This window comes from Coregonus clupeaformis, chromosome 20 (assembly GCF_020615455.1).
Source record: "Coregonus clupeaformis isolate EN_2021a chromosome 20, ASM2061545v1, whole genome shotgun sequence".
Taxonomy (NCBI): domain Eukaryota; kingdom Metazoa; phylum Chordata; class Actinopteri; order Salmoniformes; family Salmonidae; genus Coregonus; species Coregonus clupeaformis.
The window spans coordinates 15,243,077-15,269,747 of record NC_059211.1 but is presented as its reverse complement, the minus strand read 5'-3'; the positions used below and the strand labels follow the sequence as shown (position 1 = coordinate 15,269,747).

The 26,671-nt window shown below is 47.2% G+C and overlaps 1 protein-coding gene across 7 annotated transcripts in view; it reads left to right on the top strand.

Annotated features, from left to right (window-relative positions):
• The window catches only part of LOC121533720 (nuclear factor 1 A-type-like), a 179,025-nt gene that overhangs the window by 135,612 nt on the left and 16,742 nt on the right, over window positions 1–26,671 (top strand). For 2 of the 7 annotated variants that reach the window (XM_045205331.1, XM_045205334.1), the window contains exons 5-12: window positions 3,834–3,951; window positions 5,735–5,862; window positions 7,105–7,155; window positions 11,893–12,030; window positions 23,953–24,131; window positions 24,604–24,669; window positions 26,014–26,179; window positions 26,360–26,451. In XM_045205331.1, coding sequence (XP_045061266.1) covers window positions 3,834–3,951; window positions 5,735–5,862; window positions 7,105–7,155; window positions 11,893–12,030; window positions 23,953–24,131; window positions 24,604–24,669; window positions 26,014–26,179; window positions 26,360–26,451 — 938 coding nt within the window. The remainder of the gene's footprint in view (window positions 1–3,833; window positions 3,952–5,734; window positions 5,863–7,104; window positions 7,156–11,892; window positions 12,031–23,952; window positions 24,132–24,603; window positions 24,670–26,013; window positions 26,180–26,359; window positions 26,452–26,671) is intronic. The other 5 variants (XM_045205332.1, XM_045205333.1, XM_045205336.1 and 2 more) reach the window with 5 other exon arrangements.

Below are 26,671 nucleotides of genomic sequence, written 5' to 3'. Positions count from 1 at the left end.
TAGTCAGCCACCAATTGTGCAAGTTCTCCCACTTAAAAAGATGAGAGAGGCCTGTAATTTTCATCATAGGTACACGTCAACTATGACAGACAAATTGAGAAAACAAATCCAGAAAATCACATTGTAGGATTTTTAATGAATTTATTTGCAAATTATGGTGGAAAATAAGTATTTGGTCAATAACAAAAGTTTCTCAATACTTTGTTATATACCCTTTGTTGGCAATGACACAGGTCAAACGTTTTCTGTAAGTCTTCACAAGGTTTTCACACACTGTTGCTGGTATTTTGGCCCATTCCTCCATGCAGATCTCCTCTAGAGCAGTGATGTTTTGGGGCTGTCGCTGGGCAACACAGACTTTCAACTCCCTCCAAAGATGTTCTATGGGGTTGAGATCTGGAGACTGGCTAGGCCACTCCAGGACCTTGAAATGCTTCTTACGAAGCCACTCCTTCGTTGCCCGGGCGGTGTGTTTGGGATCATTGTCATGCTGAAAGACCCAGCCACGTTTCATCTTCAATGCCCTTGCTGATGGAAGGAGGTTTTCACTCAAAATCTCACGATACATGGCCCCATTCATTCTTTCCTTTACACGGATCAGTCGTCCTGGTCCCTTTGCAGAAAAACAGCCCCAAAGCATGATGTTTCCACCCCCATGCTTCACAGTAGGTATGGTGTTCTTTGGATGCAACTCAGCATTCTTTGTCCTCCAAACACGACGAGTTGAGTTTTTACCAAAAAGTTATATTTTGGTTTCATCTGACCATATGACATTCTCCCAATCCTCTTCTGGATCATCCAAATGCACTCTAGCAAACTTCAGATGGGCCTGGACATGTACTGGCTTAAGCAGGGGGACACGTCTGGCACAGCAGGATATTTTTCTCAATTTGTCTGTCATAGTTGACGTGTACCTATGATGAAAATTACAGGCCTTTTTAAGTGGGAGAACTTGCATAATTGGTGGCTGACTAAATACTTTTTTCCCCACTGTATGTAAGTGAGATATTTCTGTATTTCATTTTCAATAATTTACATATTTTTTCCTAAAAACATATTTTCACTTTGTCATTATGGGGTATTCTGTGTAGATTGGTGAGATTCTTAAAAAATATATATATATTTTGAATTCAGGCTGTAACACAACAAAATGTGGAATAAGTAATGGGGTATGAATACTTTCTGAAGGCACTTTATACATACAAAATATACATTATTATATATAATATGCAGTTCCCAGTACCAGCAGTACAGCAGTAATTCACTATCTGTGTGTGTGTGTGTGTGTGTTTGTGTGTGTGTGCGCGCGTGTGTGTGTGTGGGTGTGAGAAGCCCCACCAGGAGTGTGTGTGTGTGTTAAGTCCAGGAGCAGGTCTGCAGGGCAGCAACAGAGAGAAAACACTGCGGCGCTGACCAAGCAGAAAAACCTGTCAGGGCCGCTCTCTCTCTCTCTCTCTATCTCCTCCTCTTCCCTCGCATCTCCTCCCTCTGTAGCCGTTCGCTCATCCCATCATCCCACCATTCGCTCTCCGTCAATAAAGCGATGAAAAGGAGAGAAGGAGGGATGGAGAGAGGGAGCGAGGGAGGGAGGGAGGGAGGAGGAGAGGCTAGGGGGCTCTCTCTCGCTCTCTAGTTGCTGGACGGATGTCCGGGTTTGAAGTTGATTGCTGCCTTTGTTGTCAAATGCTTCAATTTGAAAATCCGCTCGAACAAAGGAGAGCGTTTTTTCCCCTCCTTTCTCCCTCTTCTCTTTTTTCTAAAGACAGCTTTTGTGGAGGTTTAGATCCCCAGTGTCTGGCTGGACTGGGGGGTTTAGGAGGGGTTAGAGAGGGGGAAGACCGGGGAGGTGAGGGGGGCGTGGGGAGGAAATGCTAGCCTCTTTGGTAGTGGACCACACTGAAGAGAGAGAGAGGGATGAAGAGAGAGGCTAGCTAACAGATGGGCCAATGTACAGTAGCACCACCTTATCGCGGCACTAGTGTGTGCCTTGCCTTTCTCTCTCCCTCTCACACACACACCTACCGTCTGAGACGCATTCCTTTGCACTAAAGTGGCTAATAAGTAGATTGAGCCGATTGAAACATTTCGCTAATGCACTTTCTTTCTGCACCGGCAAGGTACAACAAAGGTAGTCTGACAGATTGGGAGTGAGGGAGAAAGGGAGAAGGGTTCCGTCAGAGAACGAGAGAAAGGAGAGAGAGAGGAAGAGAGAAGAGAGAGAGAGAGGAAGGCTCCGTCAGAGAGAGGGAGCGAGAGAGGGGAAGGAGGGAGGGAGAGAGAGATCAATGCGGGCCTGATAGCTACAGGTTTAATTTGGAATCCTCCAGGAGGCAAAAAGCACTTGATAAAGCCCTTAAGAGGTAGAGACTGCGGATTACCTTTATGATTGATTTCCATTCCAGTCAGACAGACTGCAGTGCTGGTCATTCTTCCTCCCTCTCTTTCTCATCCCCCTATCCCACTGATTCCGAAGGAAGGGCCCTCGCTTTAGGGCCAGGTTCATTCTCTCTGTATACCTTTCTTTCTCTATCCCTCTCTCTTTCCCACAATCCCTTTCTGTCTTTCCATCCCTCCTTCGCTCTCTTTATCCCTCTCTCTACCCCCTTCCTTTCCTCCATCCCTACACCCCCCCCTCCTTCCATCCCTCTCTTTCTTCCTCTCCAGACCAGAGCTATAGGCTGAGTTACTGCAGCCCGGTGCCCAGGTTAGCTCTCTCACAAATTACTTCTGCGGCCCCCACTTTTAGCCATGCAAATGTACCCGCCACTTTACTGCCCGCCTCGTAAATAAACCCGCCAAGCCACTTTGGATTAGGAAAGGAGGGAAGATGAAGAGGGGATGGAATTTTGGAAGTTATGGTGGCATTTTTTTGGAGGGTGAGGGGTGGGTTATGGAATGACTTGACTATGCGGGACAGTATTTTCTAATTTTTTGTGCAGGTTATTGGTAGAGATGGTTGGTGGATGCTGCGTTGTGATGACACATGCACTATTGCACTCTCTCCTCCCTCTCTCCCCTGTCCCTCTCTCTCCAGCTTTCTCCATCCATCCATCCATCCATCCCTCCCTCTCTCCCTTTCTCTCCATCCCTCCCCCTCTCCATCCCCCTCTCCCTCCCTCTCTCTCTCTCTCTCGCCCCTGTAGCAGTGTCCTCTTCCAATGTTAATTAGGAACACCATTACCGTGTCTGTCACAGCAGTCTCCTCCTCCTCTCTTCCTCTCCTCTGTTTGGTATGCAGCGGCAACCCTCCTCCTCCCTCATCCCCTCCGCCTCACGTTTGCGCTGTCCTCATCAAAAATAGTGGTCCCTGTCACCATGAATATAAAGAGGCACCAAAGCCTGCCTTTATGGACTGGCTGACAAAAGGCGCTCGATAGCACGCCAGCTAGTCCCACGGTGACCTACACACCCACACACACAGACACACAGACACACACACACACACACGAGAGTGAGTGAGCAGGCAGCGGGAAGGGAAACCTTTTAAGTGTGACACTTTGGTGCAACAAGGTACCGGCCGCGTCTCAATAGTCTAAAGTGGCTTCCTTGGCTTCCTTTCCTCTTGTCTCCTCTCATCAGCACTGTACAGGTGGAAGTACATTCCCAATAGTCCTCCATGTTGCTTAGGATTATCCTGTGGGTTTGGGATCAGTGCAGATGAAGGAGATGACAAGAAGACAGGGAGAGGAAACCACTTTAGACGATTGAGAGGTGCACACTGAAGTATGTGGTGTAAAAAAACTTTTTTTGAAATGTAACACAACTAATAGTCTCCATCTCTCTCTCTCTGTCTCTCCCTCCTCCGTCTCTCGCCCTCTCTCCTCACTCTCTAGCCCCCATCGCAGCAGGGACGGGTCCTAACTTCTCGCTGGCGGACTTGGACAGCTCCTCCTACTACAGCATGAGCCCCGGAGCTATGAGGCGACCCCTACCCAGCACCTCCTCTAGCAGGTAACCACACACACACAGAGACACACCACACACACACAGAATGGGAGGGCCACACACACAAACAAGCACGCACACACACGCACGCACACAGACAAGCATGCACACACACACACACTTGCTCATTCCCAGAGTAAGACCCTTACCCCACGGTGTGTATTTGCGCATATGCACATTTGTGCATTCATACTAATGTGTGTGTTTAGGAGAGCATTTATGTGTGTTTCTCTCAAACACACACACACATTCTGACTCTGCCCATTACTCAGGAGACAGCCCACGCACCGAGCTAGGTCTGAAAGAGCAGCTTCACACACAGCGCTGCGAGGCGCTGCTCACTGAACTGGGCTCAACCTCCAACCTACCATCTCCTGTACCATACTCGTATAATGAAGGCAACATATGGCCCCGAATCCTTTCTAATGTAAAGTGTTGCACTGTACGGTCTCGCATACACACACACACACACGCTCTCTGTGCATTGGTTAAACTTGCGCATGTTAAATGCACATGTGTTTGCATATGTGTATGCACAGGTGCTGTGTGTGTGTGTTTGGATGCACGTGTGTGTGCAAGAGTATGTGTACGCACGCACAAATTGGTGCTTGTGTGTGTGTCTCCACATATCCAAGCCCACATGAACCAGCGGCCCCTCTCTCCGTCCAGCCTTCTCCCTGCCAAAGCAAACACGGCTGAACAAGGAGGCAGTGTGTGTGTACATGCCCCGCCCCTAATTATGTGATTACGAGGGAAACACGCCAGCAGACATCACATTCACAAATAAATGTCAGAACCAACGGCAAGGGAAATAACTCACTGGTTTAGGGGTGCTTCCCAATTCGCACCATATTCCCTTTATGGTGCACTAATTTTGGGAGCCCTGGTCAAATAGTTGTGCACTATAATGGGAATAGAGTGCCATTTGGGAAGCAGCCTAACAGTGGTCTGGTAGCCCACCTTGCTAAAAGAGACAGATATATATATATATTTATACACACACACACACACACACACACACCAGCACTAGCACCAAACCACAGTCCATGTGTGGAGTGATACAGTGTGAAGAGCTTCAGTGTTTCACTGAGGAGAGACCAGTGTGGGACAGGTGACCGCGAGTAGGAGCCCAACACACACACACACACGTGTACACATACACGTGCGCAGACACACGGATGCATACATAGACAGACAGAAAACACACACCCCCCTTAACCAACATGCATAGGCTACATACTAACTGTATACACATCAAACACAAACATATACAGAACCCCCCCCCCACACACACACACCCTGGTAGAATCAGGCCAGCCATGTGTGTCAGTCCCAGGCCCTTGATCCTTGGCCAGAGTTGCCACTGTTAAAGAGGATTACCATTCATCTGGCCTGCCTCTCTCTGGGGAGGGCTGCATTAATCAGATGGTACCCCCATGTACACACACACACACACTCACACACACACCCTATTCTGGCCGATGCAGAGCATGAAAGTCGATCCACATGCATGGGCACCAGACACAAAGAGATGAACTTTTAAACGTACACATACACACACACAGTGTATCTATAAAAACACCCGTTACAATATACTTCTTGTCAACACATTTAGATCATAATTGAATGTATGATTTATGAGTAAAGATATTTAAACAGACATATCGTCATTAAACTCCTATTGAGGCCAAACACTAAAGAATGTATGGCCTCTGAATAGCACTGAGACCTTGCTAGCAGGCGTTCACCTTTGTCCCTGTGTGTGTGTCTCTGTCTGTGTTCCCACCAGCTCGGCCAAGAGGATCAAGTGTATGGAGGATGAGGTGGACAGTCCAGGAGAGGAGTCCTACTATCCAGGCCAGGGGCGCTCCCCGGGCAGCGGCAGCCAGGCCAGCAGTTGGCATGAAGTGGAACCAGGTACGTACTGCTGTAAGCTGCCAACCGACCTGGCCTTAATGCGAACACCCCTGTAACACATCCTTACCCTGATACCCTGCCTACTCTTACTACTCCGACTGTACATAGCTCTTCTTCTCTGCTTTTAAGCTAGAGACATGTAGTATGTTTGGGGAGGAAGTGGAGTGAGAGGTGTGTGTTTGTGTGTCAAGAGTGAGAATGCAGGATTGTGTATGTCTAAACAGTGAGGGGGAGAATTGTGTCCTGTCTCTTCCCTGTCTCTTCCCTGTCTCTTCCCTGTCTCTTCCCTGTCTCTTCCCTGTCTCTTCCCTGTCTGTCTGAGTTTGTCTCACCCTCACGTGTTGGTAACAATGGATTCATTCTTACCTAAAGCGAGAGCCCACATAATAATTTTTCAGAACCACTTTTGGCATTTATGTACTTTTTTTTACAAAGCAATGGGCAATTCGCCGTTTTGCGGCCTTACTCTCAAAAGTTCATAGTGTTCTTGCGCCTAAGTGCAAGCTCATCATTTTAGGATACTTTTACTTTATGGGTCATTTGATAGCACCATAGAGCCATGGGCTTTTCCCCCTTCATTTTATGGTTCACATTCATGGTATTAACAATGGCATTAATACTATTACTAACACATTGAGAACCATGAAGGGAGTGGTGGGGGGTGTATTTGTGGTATGGGAATTATAGGGTGGAGTTGCTCAGAGGCCCATCTTTAGAATAAGAGGACTTGTTGGGTGTGTGTGTGTGTGTGTGTGTGTGTGTGTGTGTGTGTGTGTGTGTGTGTGTGTGTGTGTGTGTGTGTGTGTTTCTATGGCGTGCCTGTCTGTGAGAGTGTTTCTGTTTCATGTTCCTAGAGGATAGAAATAGAACATGGTGTCGATGAGTGCATGTCTTAGGCATGAGTTAAACAGGCTGTGTGAGTATGTTTGCGTACAGTGTGTGAGTATGTTTGCGTACAGTGTGTGTATGTATGCTTTTGTGTGTGTTAGCGTATTCTTTTGTATTTGTGTGTGTATATGCTTTTGTGAATGGGTGTGTATGATTTGTATGTGTGCGTGTGTGTGTGTAACGTGACCCCGGCCCGCATTCCCTCATGGGAACAGGACTGACATGCATACTTAATTGATGAGGTAATGCTCCATTTTCTCTCCTAACGCTACACTATATTCACCTTGCCTCTTTTTTTGTTTTTGTTTTGTTGTCCCCCTGTTTCTTTCCCCCCTTTCCTTTTGTCTCTCAAAGCTGGATATAAACTGCGTGGCTCGCTAGCTAGTTCGTTCATCTCAAGACAAGGTAAAGATGCATTACTGTTTCCAATTTCACCTCCCGTCCTCTGTTGCCCCCCCACCCCCCAGTCCCCTAACCCTCACCCCTCCCTCCCCTCCAAATCAGGAGGTACTGTAGTTGGTTGTGGTATCGAGTTTTGTGGTTGGTGTTTTGTATTGTCCGGGTTGCCCCCACCTCCCCTCCCCCCGCCACCTCTGCCTCACTGTGTGTGATTGTGATAAAAAAGAGTGGGACTGAAACAGATCCTTGTGGTACACCTTAGGCCTTATACCTGCACTGTATCTGTACTGTAGCATGTGGCTCATGTCCATTGGAATCTTGACAGTGCACCATTCAAGCAACTCCACCCATTTATATCTTAATTGTCTGTCAACAAATTCAGAACATATTGTCTACGTATTCAGAGCGAATTGTGAAGTACCTAAACCCCCCCCCCACCACCACCATCCGGGGTGTGCATTGTGGACTGTGTGTGTTTGCATACACGTGAGTGTGTAAGTGCACGTGTGTGTGTTTGCATATGTGTGTGTGCGTGTGTACGTCTGCATACATTTGCGTGAACGTGTGTCTTGGTGCCCATGTCCTTGTTTATCTACACCCTGAGTTGGAACATTACAAGCCGACACGTGTATGTCCGCGTTACGCATGTCTGCCTGTTCCCATTCTCCCGGTTGCTCTGGATTCAGATTTCATCGTCATCCCAACTTCCATCTCCATCTTTTTTCCATGTGTAATTTCCTTTTGCCTTTGTCATACTATTGAGCATTGCGATGTTGTTGACGGTGGATTTTGGCTCTTGTTGATGTCCAGTTGGTTTGTTTTTGGTTTGTTTGTGGTTACCGAGGCGTGTGTGTGTGTTGAAACACTCGTTGACATTGGGACAGGTGTGACACGTCAACAGCTGCTGAAGTCTTGTCTGGGGTGTGTGTGTGTGTGTGTGTGTGTGGGCCCCTCACCACGGTGGACAGTGTTATAATTAGCCGCGGCTCGGAAAAGTGTATCCCGTGGAACGACATGCCACCCATTTCCCAGGTAACCCACGTCAGGTCACAGGAACACTTCACTCACATGGTCGTCTCACTGGGCTTCAATAGCCAAGTGTCAGAGGGAGTGTGTGAAGGGGGTTAGCAATGCGCTGAGCTGTATGTCTCAACTGACTGTTCAAGGAAGAAGTTATTTCATCAATGAAACATGTCGAGAAGACTTACTCAATCCACATATTTGATAGGTTAAAGTTCGGAAGCATAATCGCCTTCCATTGGCTATGACCATTACCTACACCGCTTCCTGATAGGTCTCCACCTATCAGAGAAGGCATTGTAGCAACGTGTAGCAGACATGACTCTACATTACACTACACGTTGTTGTCCCTGGCATTGATAAGGCCGTCTATATTCATGGTTGAACCTGCCCTGCCTGTCCACTCGGGTAAAGGACCCGCTCCGTTATAGCCTGTCTGGCTGCTGTGCATGCCCACTTGCACACCCCTGAGTCGGGGCAAAGTGGGGGTAGCTTGGGCCTGATTGATGCTCACCAGAGAAGAGGCCTCGGTAGAAAGGGAGACGGATGGACAGCAGAGAAAGAGGAGGAGGCGGAGGACGACGAGGAGGGGGCGGATGCTCGATACAGAATCGCCTGCCCACCAGCCAGCAGGCCTGTCAATTTGTCAGAGGAGGAAGGAGAGAGCGAGAGAGAGGGATGGAGAGAGAGAGAGAGAGAGAGAGGGATGGAGAGAAGCGGCCCCTCTATGTGTAATAACGCCTCCGAATGGGGGAAAGTGCTGAGTATGGCCCGGCTCTGATTCCACCTGACAGAACCTTTTCAAGTGTTCATTACTCACTCTCAGACTTCAGGCCCCTTCACCCAGACACACAAGCAAGTAAACACACAAGCAAGTACACACAGTTGCACTCACACACACGAGCACACAGACACATTCACACACACACACACACACACACACACATGCAATCTCTCTCTGTCCAGATGTTTTGTCTCCCAGTCTCTCCCCTATACCCACTTTGTCCTCTTCATTCTCTCTCTACCGCTTTCCCTCTTCTCTATCTCACTTTACGCATACCTCCATGAATCTCTTTATCTCTTCTTGAATCACATGCACCCAGGGCTCCCTGAGCACACTACCCCAATCCCTAGCACATGAAGAAGACTTTAGTCTACAATAGCTGCCTGTACACTGAACAGGGACACACAGCCTCTTACTGTTACAGCAGAAAACCTTTGAAGATGAACCTGGCCATTAGCCCACAATTCAACCTGTGACTCCAGCCCAAGTCTGAGCCTCCTGCCCCTTCCAGACCATCCAGCCTCCCCTATTGCTCGGTCTATGCTACCCTATTGAAGAGGGACCAGCCCAGCGGGCCTCTGAAGCTAGCTAGCTAGCCGCCGCCGCCACTAACGCCACTTGAAAAGGCCAGGTGAAGTAATGAATGGGCCAAGTTTTTCTCCGAAAGTTCTCCCCCTCAAAGAGCAAGGGCAACGTTTGGTCTGAACCTCCCTTCCCTCCCCATCTTTCATCTCTCTGCTCCACACAGCCCATTGGATCATGGGAGTTGTGGTTCTGATGGCCCCTGCGTGGTGCAATTGGTACAAACCTCCTCAGGATTTTTTTAAAGGGCGACTCGTCTTTGGTGGTCACCCAAATGTCCGATGTTTTTTTCCACGCTTGATCGCCGCTCTCTCTCTAGAAGTTGTGGTTACTGTTGTTAGTGTTGTTTATGAGGCTGGGGCTTCTTGGTTTGGTCTAAGAAAAGATATATGCACATCTAGTGGTTTTAGAGAAGGTGTTTGAGATCAACGTAGACTATTCAGCAATATGTCTAATAAGACAATCCTTAGAATTGAAACAAATTGAATTGCTAGGTCTTTATAAGGTGAACAAGTGTGTATCTGAGGGATGAATGCTGTGTGCTTGTGAGCCGTTGTAGCGCTGTTATTGAGGGAAACTGGATGTTGATTGTGATTTATAGACCTGTGTACCCTTTCGTTTCTTGATAGCTGGGCTCCTTTCCATGGTGTCAGTATGACCTGATCTGTTTGTGTTGAAAGCAGCCAACCCTCTCCTCTTGATGTTCTCTAAACTGTGACTGTGTGTCCATCCTCCAACCTGCCCCCACCCCAGAGAAGTTTCCCCTAACTGGTCCAAGATCAGATATTATTTACCCCCCTAATGGCTAAGGTTACGATTGGGGGCTGTGCAATCTGATCCTAGATCTGTGGTTAGGGTCAACTTCTACCTTGAGTCCATCCCTTTCCAACTCAGTTCGATCAAACAGCCATGCTCAAGAACCCTTCTTTACCCAACGGAGGGCAATGAATAGTCAGTCATAGGGGAGAGACGTCCTTCCATCTCTTTCTTTATCGCCCTCTCTCACTGCCTGAAAGGGGAAAGGAGTCTGCGAGGGCTGGAGAAACCAAGACTTCTGTGTCATTTAGGGCTAGATTGCCACACACACTTTTTACACACACCTCAGTCCCTTGACACAGACCCACCTAGAGACTTCAGATCCCACTTCTAATGCTTCCAAGACAAGCTAGAAAATGTCCAAATCCAGCTCTGCTTGATGCATGATCTTTTCGGAATGTCGGAAGGAATGTTTAATTCTTCCATAACAAAAATGAGAGGCAGAGGAGAGGGATTACAATTATTAGAAAAGCTTTATTCTTAGACTAATATTTCAAAAGCCATTTAGTGTTTATAAGGTGCATTAGTTTTACCTTGTCTGGTGTGCAGAGTTTGTATAATTTGACCATTCCATTGGTACATCTGGTAAGGTAAAACGAAAGCATCCAGTGTGATTGGGGTGTGGTCAGATAGAGCTTTGATTGGCTGTGGTGCACAACCAATTACAGTAGAGAGTATGGACCATACAAATAACGTTATCATGCATGCTCTCTCTACTCATTATTCTCTTTGGCTTAAACTCTTGTGGTGAATGCTATCTGAACCCATTGCTCACATTAACCCAGCAAAGCCCCAGTACACACTGGACTAGGACTGTGTGACCATGCTGTGTGCTTTGCCACTAGAAGCTTACCTTTCTACTATACCATCTATTCCTCCTTCCCCTCTTTTTACCATTCCCTCTCTCCTCTTCCCGCATCCCTCTCTTAACCCTAAACCCCCATCAGCCCACGGATAAGGCATGTCTATTCGTTCTAGATATTTTTTTGGCACATTTTCTGGTATGGAAATGATATAATTAATTTATTAACGACTAACCTCAACTCAATAAAAAAAAAAAAATCTACATTTTCTAATTACGGCTGTCTCCTGGAATTTCATAAACCTTCCTATAAAAACTCTAACTGAATAAGCAAAGATGTCCTTACAAAACGGCAAACAATGTACACGTATGTGTCTCTGAGCTATGCTTCTCAAAATCCCTAACATTGTCAGACGGATTGATATTGAGGACCCTGCAAACAACAAACGTGAGGATTTTTGGCAATATCTTGACATTTTTTTAATTGCAACGTAGGGCACCAAGTATCTGTATTCCCCTTTAAAACCGGCCTCCACTCGCACAGTAGCCTATGCTGCACTCCGTTGGGCCCTGACCACACATTATTTCCTCCCCCCAACCCCCTAGCCTGTCCCCCACGCCTCGCCAACCCTCCTTGCACTCACCCCCCCCGCCACTCTCTCACCTGTGAGCCCAGAGAGCCTGTGAGTCTCCGTGACCTTTCCTTATTAAAATTGCACTTATCAATCATTCTTGCCAGGGATGCCATCGCCCACCACATTAAAGAAGTCAGAGAAGTGTGGTTTCAGCAGCCCTGTCGTGCCTTCGCAGACCACCTCCTCCTCCCCCCGAACGGCATTCACACACCATCATCGGCCTGTCATTACAGGACCTAGAGGTGAGGTCCCCCTCCCCCTTGACACCCCCTTGTAGCCTCCCCCAGCCCAACCGTGTCCTCCCTGGCTCCCCCTAGTTCACCACCTATAGCTGCCTACTCCCCTCTGTCAGATAAGGGCTGTAGACGGAGAGCCGAAGCATAGTGCTCCTTGCTGTTGGTGGTGTGTGTGGCCCTGCTCATACTTATTGTTGCTACTGTAAGCGTGTTGTACAGCCGTGTTTCCCAACTCCGGTTTCTGGAGTACCCCCAACAATCAGCACACCTGATTCTACTTGTCAACTAATCATCAAGCCCTTGACAAGTTGAATCAGGTGTTTTTGTCCGGGGCTTCAACAACAATGTGTGCTGTTGGGGGTACTTGAGGACCGGAGTTGGGAAACACTGTTGTACAGTTTCTGCTTTATGGGTTTGAGTGTGAGATCCCATCCCCCTTTCACACTTGGTGATTAGTTCTGTGTGTGTGTGTGTGTGTGTGTGTGTGTGTGTGTGTGTGTATGGCCGGCTGTGGGTTTAGCCGGGAATGGTCATGTCAGAACATGAGTTCAAATTTTTACTGTGAGTGTAATCCACAGATTACCTCACCAAGGCAAGCTGCTTTCCCTGTGGCCGGTTTGGTTTGGTTTATATTTGGTTTATATATTTTACTTATTACCATAAATGTAGACCACACACAGGTTTTTAGAATATTAATGTTTCAGGAGACCTGTAACTAACATTGAATTGAGTAATTATCATAAATCATTAGCTGTAAGTGCTACTTTTTTAACTAATATCAACAGTAAGCCAAGTATTAGGATGCATCCTAAATGGCATAGGGCCGTAGGGCTCTGGTCAAAAGTAGTGCACTTTAAAGGGAATTGGATGCCATTTGGGACTCACGGTTACAGTATAGTGTGCTTATCCAAGAGCTTTGTTTGCCGTCCTGGCCACCAGCAGTATTTGTTTTAGCGAGGCAATGCTTTCATATGCTCTGGCAAAAAAAATATGGGTCAACCAAACATTGGTTTGCACTAGTTGCTTTGTCCAGGCTGGTATGCTTACAGTTTGAGAAATGGATTGAGGCACATTCACTTTAAATTTAATTGATTCTTATTTTTCAACAGGTCTCCCCTTTTGTTAGTACTCACTGCTAAGCTAGGTGCAGATAATTGTGTTTTAGTTCATAAGGAACATGTTAGTTAGACCATCCATCACCAGTGAAGTGAATGCTTCGAATTCTCTGTTGTCAAGCAGCTAGCTAGTCGTCACAGTCTGTCAGAGAGAAGGTAGTGAGTGCTCTCCACATGCACACACACCACTGTTTCATTAATCTCTTCCATCTGCAGTGTGTGTGTGAGGGGGGAAATCTGCAAAAAGTGCACTTTTGGATGATTACTACAGGCTTGATGTCCATAATATTTTGACAAAAAAAAAAAAAATGTTAAAACCCCCTGGGGCTTAAAGTTTGAGGCTTGTGGGATTAAGTTGTGTCAGTAAGTAGTATAACTGTCAGATTTAGGATTTTGTGTTCTACACTCACATAAAAGGCCAAAATGGTGGTGTTCATTAATCTTCATAAGTCGAGCCGGTTGTCATGTCTGTTTGGTTGACTTTAACCGCCCTGTGGTACCAATCTCATCTGTGATTGATTTATCATAGTTGGAGCGCCTTCTTCACGCCCCACTTTCCTTTTGAAACGTTAGCCGAACCCGTTGAGCCGTGAGACGTAGGTGTAGCCACAGGGCACCGCAATTTGGCAAACAAAGACTCACGAGCCTCACGGTTCGTTAGCTTGACTTCTCATCTTCAAAAGGGTTATTAAAACATTCTTCTTTCGTTGTATCCCTCTGCACTTTTCAGCATCCTCCTCCCACGGGTTCGCGCGCGCACACACAGCTACCTGTTGATATCTCTCCACGCGAAAACCTGTTATTTAATGACCACATTATTATTTCCATTAATCCATCTGTGGATTATATACACTGAGTGTACAAAACATTATGAACAGCTACTATTTCCATGACATAGACTGACCAGATGAATCCAGGTGAAAGTTATGATCCCTTATTGATGTCACCTATTAAATCCACTTCAATCAGTGTAGATGAAGGGGAGGAGACTTGTTAAAGAAGGACTTTTTAAGCCTCGAGGCAATTGTGTATGTGTGCCATTCAGAGGGTGAATGGGCAAGACAAAAGATTTAAGTGCCTTTGAATGGGATATTGGTAGTAGGTGCCAGGCTCACCGGTTTGTGTCAAGAACTGCAATGCTGCTGGGTTTTTTACGCTCAACAGTTTGTTGTGTGTATCAAGAATGGTCCACCACCCAAAGGACATCCAGCCAACTTAACACAACTGTGGGAAGCATTGGAGTCAACATGGGCCAGCATCCCTGTGGAACGCGTTCAACACCTTGTAGAGTCCATGCCCCGACAAATTGAGGCTGTTCTGGAACTCAATATTAGGAAGGTGTTCATAGTGTTTGGTATACTCAGTGTGTTACCACTAGAATATTACTAAGTATTTTATATATTCCTGCTACCAGTCACTGTTTACAGGTGTTCTTAATGTTTGTACAGTCATGGTCAAAAGTTTTGAGAATGACACAAATATTAATTTTCACAAAGTCTGCTGCCTCAGTTTTTATGATGGCAATTTACATATACTCCAGAATGTTATGAAGAGTGATCAGATGAATTGCAATTAATTGCAAAGTCCCTCTTTGCCATTAAAATGAACTTAATCCCAAAAAACACATTTCCACTGCATTTCAGCCCTGCCACAAAAGGACCAGCTGACATCATGTCAGTGATTCTCTTGTTAACACAGGTGAGATTGTTGACGAGTACAAGGCTGGAGATCACTCTGTCATGCTGATTGAGTTAGAATAACAGACTGGAAGCTTCATAAGGAGGGTGGTGCTTGAAATCATTGTTCTTCCTCTTTTAACCATGGTTACCTGCAAGGAAACACGTGCCGTCATCATTGCTTTGCACAAAAAGGGCTTCACAGGCAAGGATATTGCTGCTAGTAAGATTGCACCTAAATCAACCATTTATCGGATCATCAAGAACTTCAAGGAGAGAGGTTCAATTGTTGTGAAGAAGGCTTCAGGGCGCCCAAGAAAGTCCAGCAAGCGCCAGGACCATCTCCTAAAGTTGATTCAGCTGCGGGATCAGGGCACCACCAGTGCAGAGCTTGCTCAGGAATGGCAGCAGGCAGGTGTGAGTGCATCTGCACGCACAGTGAGGGGAAGACTTTTGGAGGATGGCCTGGTGTCAAGAAGGGCAGCAAGGAAGCCACTTCTCTCCAGGAAAAACATCAGGGACAGACTGATATTGTGCAAAAGGTACAAGGATTGGACTGCTGAGGACTGGGGTAAAGTCATTTTCTCTGATGAATCCCCTTTCCGATTGTTTGGGGCATCCGGAAAAAAGCTTGTCTGGAGAAGACAAGGTGAGCGCTACCATCAGTCCTGTGTCATGCCAACAGTAAAGCATCCTGAGACCATTCATGTGTGGGGTTGCTTTTCAGCAAAGGGAGTGGGCTCACTCACAATTTTGCCTAAGAACACAGCCATGAATAAAGAATGGTACCAACACATCCTCCGAGAGCAACTTCTCCCATCCATCCAAGAACAGTTTGGTGTTGAACAATGCCTTTTCCAGCATGATGGAGCACCTTGCCATAAGGCAAAAGTGATAACTAAGTGGCTCGGGGAACAAAACATCGACATTTTGGGTCCATGGCCAGGAAACTCCCCAGACCTTAATCCCATTGAGAACTTGTGGTCAATCCTCAAGAAGCGGGTGGACAAACAAAAACCCACAAATTCTAACAAACTCCAAGCATTGATTATGCAAGAATGGGCTGCCATCAGTCAGGATGTGGCCCAGAAGTTAATTGACAGCATGCCAGGGCGGATTGCAGAGGTCTTGAAAAAGAAGGGTCAACACTGCAAATATTGACTCTTTCCATAAACTTAATGGAATTGTCAATAAAAGCCTTTGGCACTTATGGAATGCTTGTAATTATACTTCAGTATACCATAGTAACATCTGACAAAAATATCTAAAAACACTGAAGCAGCAAACTTTGTGAAGACCAATACTTGTGTCATTCTCAAAACTTTTGACCACAACTGTACACTCAGTGTATAATATCTTGTTCAAGGAAAAGTTGTCAGTGGAGGTAAAATAGAACGACAAGGTGGTAGGTGGGGGAAGAAAAAGCCAGCGAACCAATTCAATTTGCAAAGTGGAACTAATCCGTAGCGCTTTTCTATTGGCCATGCAGCCCCTCATGCAGGCCCAGACCACAATGGAGCCCACTGCTCCCTCCCTCCCTCCCTCCTTCTTCCGCCAGCTGTCTGAAGCCTTAGCCAGCTTCCCCTCCTGTTCCATCCCCTCCCACGTCATGATCATTTACATATTTGACCTGGGGGGGGTTCCTGGACCCCCGGACCCCCTCCAGATTAGCTACAGGCCCACCCACTGGGCGCGGTGTGGGGAGGACCTGCTGTCCATCCAGCCCCACTTTCATCTCTCCTCCATAATGACGCGCTAAAGTCACAGCTAACAGGCCTCGCTTAGAGCCCCACTGAAAGGCCCTCAGAGACCCTGCTGGGGACACTGTCCCCATCCTCCCCTCCCCTCCCCCTCCCCAAAACCACCCTAAACACCCCCCCCCCCCCCCCCACCCCCAAGCAACAGCTAGTCCCCTTGGAGTTGAATGGATGAGGAATGGGGGCACGGGGCTACAAAGCCCCGCAAAGTGCTATTAAAGTGCCATAGTTAGCGTACTAGCAGGCTAGCAGCATATCAGCTGCTCGGTCATATTTGATATCCTCCCCGTTGTCCCAACAATGTGGCATTAGTACACTCAGTACAATGTGACGCCTCGCTCACGAGGTGAATCCCAAATAAACCTGAGAGAGGGAGAGAAAAGAAGAGGGAGACCCTCCAGTCCTCCCAAAGCTTATTCAGGGAGTTATGAGCTGTTGTGTGTCTGCTGCATGATTACATCCTTCTCTGTAGCAGTTAGTAAATTAATCTCATCGTAGCAGTGGCAGGTTACCCCACCCTCCCCTCTATCAGGCCTTAACACTGTTACCCCAATGTCTCCTTTACCGCTTGTGGAGTCTTTTAAAATCCACAATGTTATAACTCATAACAGGCTGAATTCTCATGGTATTTTGGCATCTGACAGCTCACCTATCATACCCAAATAATTGGTCAATAATGGAATCAATACTGAACAAAAATGTAAACACAACACAACGATTTCAATGATTTTACTGAGTTTACAGTTCATATAAGGAAATCAGTCAGTTGAAATAAATTAATTAGGCACTAATCTATGGATTTCCCATGACTGGGCAGGGGCGCAGCCATGGGTAGGCCTGGGAGGGCATAGGCCCACCCATTTGGTAGCCAGGCCCACCCACTAGGGAGCCAGGCCCAGCCAATCAGAATGAGTTTTTCCCCACAAAAGAGCATTATTACAGACAGAAATACTCCTCAGTTTCATCAGCTGTCCGGTTGGCTAGTCTCAGACGATCCCACAGGTGAGGAAGCCGGATGTGGAGGTCCTACGCTGGCGTGGTTACACGTGGTCTGTGGTTGTGAGGCCGGTTGGACATACTGCCAAATACTCTAAAACGACGGAGGTGGCTTATGGTAGAGAAATTAACATTCAATTATCTGGCAACAGCTCTGGTGGGCATTCCTGCAGTCAGCATGCCAATTGCACGCTCCCTCAAAACTCGTTACATCTGTGGCATTGTGTTGTGTGACAAAACTGCACATTTTAGAGTGGCCTTTTATTGTCCCCAGCACAAGGTGCACCTGTGTAATGATCATGCTGTTTAATCAGCTTTTTAATATGCCAAACCTGTCAGGTGGATGGATTACCTTGGCAGTGGAGAAATGCTCACTAACAGGGATGTAAAGAGATTTGTGCACAACATTTGAGAGAAATAAGCTTTTTGTACGTATGAAAAATATCTGGGATCTTTTATTTCAGCTCATGAAACATGGGACCAACACTTCACATGTTGTGTTTATATTTTTGTTGAGTATAGATCATTCAGATATGAAGTGATTGATGGGGATGACAAGAAGCATTAACAGGGCTCCCCTAACCTGTTTAAAGCAGACTGAATGTTGCGCTGATGAAGTAATGGGGAGTAGAGCATTCAGTCTGGTGTTAACCTGGCTAGCGGTCCACCAGGATCGGTAGTGTGACCGCTAGAGATCAAGAGGGGAGTAAATGCAGTAAAGATTTAAGAAGAAGAGTAGCAGCCCAGCCCCCCTCCGCTAAAAGCCTTTTTGGACTCATTAGTTGACAAGCTGACAAGCTGAAACATGGGCGCGAAACTTTGTTTACTCACAATTTCTCCCCTGGAAAATATTAATCAGGGCGTAAATGCGGAACACGACACGTGAGCAAGGCTATTTAAGTAATTGGAAATCGTTCTCCAACACTTAAGTTTGGTCTCCCCGAAAAGAAATTATGATTCCTAATTGACGCTGGCCATTTGTGTAATTGACATTGGCGGACCCCTCTGGGACCCGTCCAAGCCGGTCGACACAGTGGGATGGGAGCTGGTCAGTGGCCAGAGAGGCAGCGGTCAATCACTCAGACTATACGGCAATATACTGGACGGGGTAAGTGATGATGATCCAGAGACTAAGGGTGCGTCCAAAATGGCACCCTATTCCCTACATAGTGCACTACTTTGGACCAGATCCCGTTTAGGGCATTTTGGACACAGCCTAATTGACACCTGTCAATGGTAGTGCTTTAAAAAGCGCTATAGGACACACTCTACTTAGACAATCTGCCTCGCTAGCTAACGTTGTGATGAGCGGGAGGTGTAAAAACACCAATGATTGATTCTGATTCTAATGGGGGACATAGGACCTCCTTCAGTTGTGTGTGCGTGTGCACATGTCAAGTTTGTCTGTGCCTGTGCGTGTGCGTGTGCGATGGAGTGTGCGTGTGCGATGGAGTGTGCGTGTTTTATTAGCACAATTGTCAGGCGCTACCTAGAGAGTGACTCGTCAACATTTTACTGGCCCGACTCTCCACCCTGTACTCCTGTACATAAATGTAGCCTAACCAGTCCAGGCCAGGCCACATCTCTAGCATGGCTCCCTAAGACACAAATGGCACCCTTTTCCCTATACACACAGTTTATTAGGTACACCCATCTAGTACCGGGTCGGACCCCGCTTTAGCCATCAAGGGATGCACCTGGTTAGTAACAATGTTAAGATACACTGTGGCGTTCAAACATTGCTCAATTGGTATCAAGGGACCTAACGTGTGCCAGGAAAACATTCCAAACACCATTATACCACCGCCACCAGCCTGTACCGTTGACACCAGGCAAGATGGGACCATGGACTCATGCTGTTTACGCCAAATCCTGACTCTGCCATCAGCAACAGATCCGGGATTCGTCGGACCAGGCATCATTTTTCCACTCCTCAATTGTCCAGTGTTGGTGTTTGCGTGCCCACTGGAGCCGCTTCTACTTGTTTTTAGCTGATAGGAGTGGAACCCGTTGTGGTCGTCTGCTACAATAGCCCATCCGTGACAAGGACCGACGAGTTGTGCGTTCCGAGATGCCGCTCTGCACACCACTGTTGTACTGCGCCGTTATTTGTCTGTTTGTGGCCCGCCTATTAGCTTGCACGATTCTTGCCATTCTCCTTCGACCTCTCATCAACGAGCTGTTTTCGCCCACAGGACTGCCGCTGACTGGATGTTTTTTTGTTTGTCGCACCATTCGCGGTAAACCCTAGACACCGTCTTGGGTGAGAAGACCAAGATGCCGGATGGTTCTGAGATACTGGAACCGGCACGCCTGGCACCGACGATCATAGCACGCTCAAAGTCGCTTAGGTCACTTGTTTTGCCCGTTCTAACGTTCAGTAACTGAATCCCTCGATGCCCATCTGCCTGCTTTATATAGCAAGCCATGGCCACGTGACTCAGTCTGTAGGAGCGAACCATTTTTGTGAACGGGGGGGGGTGTACCTAATAAACTGTCTGCTGAGCCGTATGGGCCCTGGTCAAAAGTAATGCACTATATAGGGAATAGAGTGCTATTTGATACACATCCCACGTGTGCAGCAGCAACCGATAACACTATGCTACAAAGTCTGATACTTCACATACACAAACATGAGTTATGGTTAAAAGAAGTGAGGGAAAGTTTAGCGGCTGGGGTTGAGGGAATAGTTTTACTGTTCTTCAACGACATTGTACAAGTGGCAGCAACAAAATTGAATTACGAGTACAACTTACATTTCAAACATTAACATTTAAAAAGTAAAGGAGAGCCTCACACTCTAGGAGCTCAGATGCAATAATTTAATAACCAACGTTTCGACAGACAAGCTGTTTTCATCAGGGTATAATGACAAACACTGCAGGTCACTAGTTGATATAGTTACAAAGGACACAGGTGTCTGTAATCATGGCCGGGTGTGGCTTGATATCATTAGTTAATTTACAGATATAAATAGAACATATAAAAAGCATGAATGGATAGCATACGATCATATATACAATTTGGCTACGTAGGCCTACAAACATTTAGCAAAAATCACAATAATCACAAGAATGGCTTCAGATCAAAGTCTACGTTGAGACAGAAGGGAGCAAGGGTCTTTAAATTAAAGATCCAGGCAGCCTCTTGTTTTAACAATAAATTGTCAAGGTCACCCCCTCTCCTAGGGAGGGTGACGTGTTCGATGCCGATATAACGAAAGGATGAAATAGAGTGGTTCGCTTCCAAAAAGTGGGCCGCAACTGGGTACGTCGAGTTTTTGCACCAAATGGTGCTAAGATGCTCCGAGATTCTTACTTTTAATTCGCGCTTCGTTTTACCCACATCATTTTTAGCACAAGGAAAAATTATAAGATAAATAACTGCCTTAGTGGAGCACGTGATAACACCTTTGATTGGGATCTGTTTCCCTGTTTGAGGGTGTTTGAAGGATCTACATTTATAAGTGCCATTGCATTGAGAACAGCCAACATTAAAATTGGCAATACTAAAGTTTTGTAAATTAGGCCATGATGATAAAAGGATCTCTTTGCACTGCTGGGTTACTGTACCCAGTACTGCCCTGTCTGTGAGGAGGCTCAGCAATGACCTATTGCCATGAGCCAGAGAACAGGTCTCAGACCAGTGAGCTGGAAAGAGAAGGAGGGGGTAGAGAGAGGGTGGGAATGGGACAGGAGAGAGGTGTCTGACAGAGAGCAGTGCCTGAGGGCATGGAGTGAGAGAGCAAGAGGATGACAGGGACAGAGAGAGTGCCTGTGTGAGAGGGAGAGAGGGAGGAGGAGTGACTGAGTCAGCCTGTGAATGGGTGTGTCTGCCTCTGTGAGGTCAGTGTGGTTCTCTCTCCTGCCTGCAGCCACTGCAGCATTGCCTCAGCACACAGCACAGCAAGGCTAATTCAATTGCGGAGGCTGGACACTCCACTCTTCCGCCTGTGTCTGTGTGCGTGCATATGCTCATATGTCTCTGTGTGTGTGTGTGTGCTCACGCAGCCAGGGAGGGCACAGCGAGGATCTCTCCCACCCTCACCCCCTCCGACCCCACCCCTCACTTCAAAAGTCCAACATTCCAACCCCCAGACAAAAGGCAGGAATATGAAAAGACGGGGCACGCCAAAAAGAGAAAAGGAGGGGTCTGCCTCTGTCTTTCTCAGCCTCTTAGGCTGGAAAGTGATCGAGGAAGGGCATACAGTCTGTGTCCCAAATGACACCCTATCCCCTATATAGTGAACTATATTTGACCAGGGTCCAGTTTCCAGTCAGACTCTATTGAGGCTGTAAGCAGGGAATAGGGTGCCATTTGGGATGCACCCAGAGAGAGCCGTGGTCCATTCTATTATTACTGTAAACACAATGGCCACATAGCGTCATGGCGGAGGGGGAGCGTCCCCCAGTTTCCAGTCAGCCTCTATTGACAGAGCCATAAATCACGGCAAAGTTAAGTGAATTAATGCAGCAGGGAGCTGTGGCTTTAACAATGTTTATGTAGTATCAGCTTACCATTCTCTCTCTCTCTCTCTCTCTCTCCTACTCTCTGAGATCGAGTCGTTCTCTCTCCCTCTCTCCGATGGCTGTACGATATCTGCTTCTCCCCCTGCCCTCTCTCTCTCTCTCTCTCTCTCAGAAGGGGTCTCTGTCTCGCACTAAGTTTACCATCTCTCTATCCTGCTCTCTCTCTGTAATAGCTATACTCTCTCTCTCTCTCTATCCTGCTCTCTCTCTGTAATAGCTATTCTCTCTCTATCCTGCTCTCTCTCTGTAATAGCTATTCTCTCTCTATCCTGCTCTCTCTCTGTAATAGCTATTTCTCTCTCTCTCTCTCTCTCTCTCTCTCTCTCTCTCTCTCTCTCTCTCTCTCTCTCTCTCTCTCTCTCTCTCTCTCCCCCCCCCCTCTCTCTCTCTCTCTCTCTCTCTCTCTCTCTCTCTCTCTCTCTCTCTCTCTCTCTCTCTCTCTCTCTCTCTCTCTCTCTCTCTCTCTCTCTCTCTAAGTTTACCATCTCTCTATCCTTCTCTCTCTCTCTCGCACTAAGTTTACCATCTCTCTATCCTGCCCTCTCTCTGTAATAGCTGTACATTCTCCCTCTCTCCCTCCCCCTCCCCCTCTCCCTCTCTCCCTCCCTCTCTGATATTGGAAATGGACAGAGTGGCGGAGAGAGAGAGAGTCAGAGTCTTATTAAGAGGCCCAGCAGTAATACATCACACCCTCTCTTCCCCCCGTTGCACGGCCCAGCCGGGCATTATACTAATAACCAATAACTGAATATGACCTCTATTAAGAGCAGCGTAATTAGATTGTGCTGGTTACAATTAAATACTTAATAAGCCCCGATCCATTACAGCACTGTCAGTTATACCGTGGGATCTGGGTGAAGGAAAGGTGCAGTGCTGTGCTGCAGACCTGTGCCAGTCGATTCATTGAGCCCATGCGCACACTCGCATGAGTGCGTACACACATAGGCAGTTAAGTACACACACTTGCATTGAATCTCATACACACATGCAGATAAACACACACACAAACCTACATGTGGTCACACTCACACAGACACACACAGGATTCACACACACACGAACACACACACACGCTTGCATTCACTCTCACACCGTCACTCACTCACACATATTCACACTCATGCTAACACACACACACACAGATTTGGAACAGATGATTGAAATATTTAATTGTATCTTCAGTGACTGCATCCAAAACATGATGACACAAAATGGCTAGACTTAGCACCAACAACTCTAGACTCATTGCTCTCGACACTTCTGTTGTGACAGTGCAAAGTCAAATGCCGTAAGCGGACATCACAAATGTCACTAATGCCTAAATGGCCTAATTACAATGACTGTATACCAATTTGCGACAAATGTCATGTTTAGAGGTGTCAAGGAAACGGTTACCACATTTTCCCCTTGAGTTGTGTGAAGGAATGGGGGCCAAAGTATGACTTTGGTTGTATCATGGAGGGACAGCCTCCCTTTTGATTGACAGAGAGGTGCATTGTGGTCCGTAGACGTCTTGTCATCTGAACCGTGGGCCGCCTGCCCTCTGTCACCACCATGTCATAAAGGCCTGTCACACACACACACACACACACCAGCTTGTGTTTGTGTCTTGACGTTTGTTTGTTTGGGAATTAGTGGGTGTGATTATGTGGGTGTGTCTGGATGTGCGTGTGTTGATGTGTGATACATGTATGATGTTAAGTGACATACGTAAATGTTGCATGCAGCCCCACCTTCTCTGCTCCATCCTCCCATCTCTCTAGTCTACTCCATAACCTCTCTCTCTCTCTCTCAAAATGTTTTATTGACAAGGCCAACTTACACATTCTATCTCTCCCTACCTCTCCACCCACAGCGAGTCCCCACGCCACGCCGTCGAGCCTCCACTTCCCCACGTCGCCCATCATCCAGCAGCCTGGCTCCTACTTCTCCCACCCGGCCATTCGCTATCACCCCCAGGAGAGCCTCAAGGAGTTTGTCCAACTTGTCTGCCCCGACTCTGGCCAGCAGGGAGGACAGGTGGGCTTCCTTAACGTAAGAACAAGGAGCCTTCTACAGTACATACATACCACAAACACCTAGGCTGCGTCCCAAATGGCACCCTATTCCCTATATCAGGGGTAGGCAACCCTGGTCCTGCAGGGCCGCAGGCAACTTGGAAGACCAGGTTTTTTGAATTTACGCAGTCACTGAACTAATCAATTAGCTCAGTTGGTCAGGTGTGGAGCCTAGTTAGAACAAAATCCTGCAGTACCTGCGGCACTCCAGGAACAAGGTTGCCTACCCCTGCCGTATATAGTGCGTTACTTTTGACCAGGACCCATAGGGATTAGGGTGTCAATTGGGATGCAGCCCATTACTTGTTAGATGCCTCTTTCTTGGATTCTTCTGTTTAGATTCTTCTGTAGTTTTCTTTCTCCCTCTATACTGCTCTATATTCATTTTGGTCCATGCACACACACACACATATACATATACACTAATGGGGGATTTTTTTCTCTGTTAGAAGTATGCAGAAATACCATGGGGGAAATACTGTACAAGTGGTCGAAGAGAGAGCACTGCAGTGGAGGTGTGTGTGTGCGTGCGTATGCCTGTGTGTGTGTATATGTACTTGCGTGTGAATGCGTTTGTGTGGGTGTGTGTGAGTAAGTGTGTGTGCGAGTGTGTGTGTGTCTGGGGGGGGTTTCACTAGATGTCTGCAGTTAGATAGTTGATATATTTCTGTCTAGACACTGAATCAATACCCAGGCCAGTTTCCCCATGCACACTTTTCATTCGCCCATTTAATCTGAATCCATCTCTCCGTGTACTTCTGCCCACAATACACACACACACACTGCGAGACACTCTCTCTTACACACACTCTCACATGCGCGCGCACACACACACACACAGAGAATAACATTGTGTGTGTGTAAAGGCTTAGTGAGCCATGAAGATAATCTTAGTACATGGCTAACTTCTAGCTTTAAGTAGCTGTAAAGGATAAGGGTATACACATATCAAATACCATCAATTAACCATCTTACTGACTCTTTTCATAGTGATTAAATCACCAAAACAGAGCTACAGAATCGTTCTCAATCAAATCTACCTATGAGGCTCACCTTATCTAAACATGACACGAGATTCTATATCAAACAATTTTGCGTATTTGATACAAGTGGCTAGTTAATTTACAGCCGCCTCTATTCCACACGCATATAGACACACACACACACCGGCTGGGTGTGTGACGTCCTGCCAGTCATAAATCTGTAGCGCACAGTAGCTGACCCTACTGCCTGCTGTCTCCAGCCTGGCCCTGACACTACACTGAGAGAGGGAGGGATAGAAGGAGGTGGAGAGAGAGAGAAAGAGGGATGGATAGATAAAGAGGGAGCGAGAGAGGAAGGAGAGGGGAAGAGAGATAGGGCGAGGGGGGTAGAGGGATAGAGAGGTTGTGAGGAGAGAGAGAGTGGGGGAGTTAGCCCTGATGCTTCAGAGAGAGCGAGAGGGATGGAGAGAGAGAGGGAGAGAGAGTTAGCCCCAGCACACTGTTTTGGTAATAGATTATCAACGGCAAAGTGCGCACAGCAGCAGAATTCTTTATGACCAGGAGCAGGGAAAATTGCTGAGCAGTGTCTCGCAAAGAAGCGCTTTAATGTGCGCGTGTCCTCCGTCGAATGCACACACACAAGGGTCTGTTTAGAGGACAAGCAGGACCGATACTCTAATAGTGATACCATAACAGGTTACAGCGCTGACCTGTTGGGAGGTGTGTGTGTGTGTGTGTGTGTGTGAGCGTGCAATGGTGGTGGGTTCAGGTTTGAAGGTGCAATGTTGCTTGGTTTTTACTTTGTATTCTCTGTCTCCCTCTGTCTCGCTCCCCCCTCTCTCTCGCTCTCTCTATATATATATATATATCTCTCAGCCCAACGGGAGCAGTCAGGGGAAGGTCCACAACCCGTTCCTGCCCACCCCCATGCTGCCCCCTCCGCCCCCGGCCCCCATGGCGCGCCCCGTGCCCCTGCCTGTGCCAGACTCCAAACCACCCTCCACCTCCGCCGAGGGAGGGGGCAACTCCCCCACCTCGCCAAGTGAGTGGACACTGGACACAAACACACCTACACACACACAGACGTATCACCTGGCTAAGACCACTACGTGAGGCGAATTAGGTTTATTTGACATCCTTCTTTTGTGATAGCATGTTATTAGCAAACACTCACCTTCTTCATCTCAATGCATGACTTTCTCTCCCTTTCTGTCCGTTGCAGCCTACTCCACACCGAGCACGTCCCCAGCCCAGCGCTTCGTCAGTGTGGGCCCCCGAGACCCTAGCTTTGTAAATATCCCTCAGCAGCCCCAGGTGAGCCACATACATGCACACACAGACCCTACTTTGTTGTACGTCTACTGTCACTGTCTGCTGGGAAAGAGAGTCCTCTGTTTCCCCTAAGTCGGCTACACACACACCTACATACTGTAGCCTCCGTTCCCAAGGGAGCTGTGTGATAAGCTAACACTTGGTGACTAGTGTGTGTGTGTGTGTGTGCATGCATTTGTGTGTGTCTACTAGTAGTAGTGTC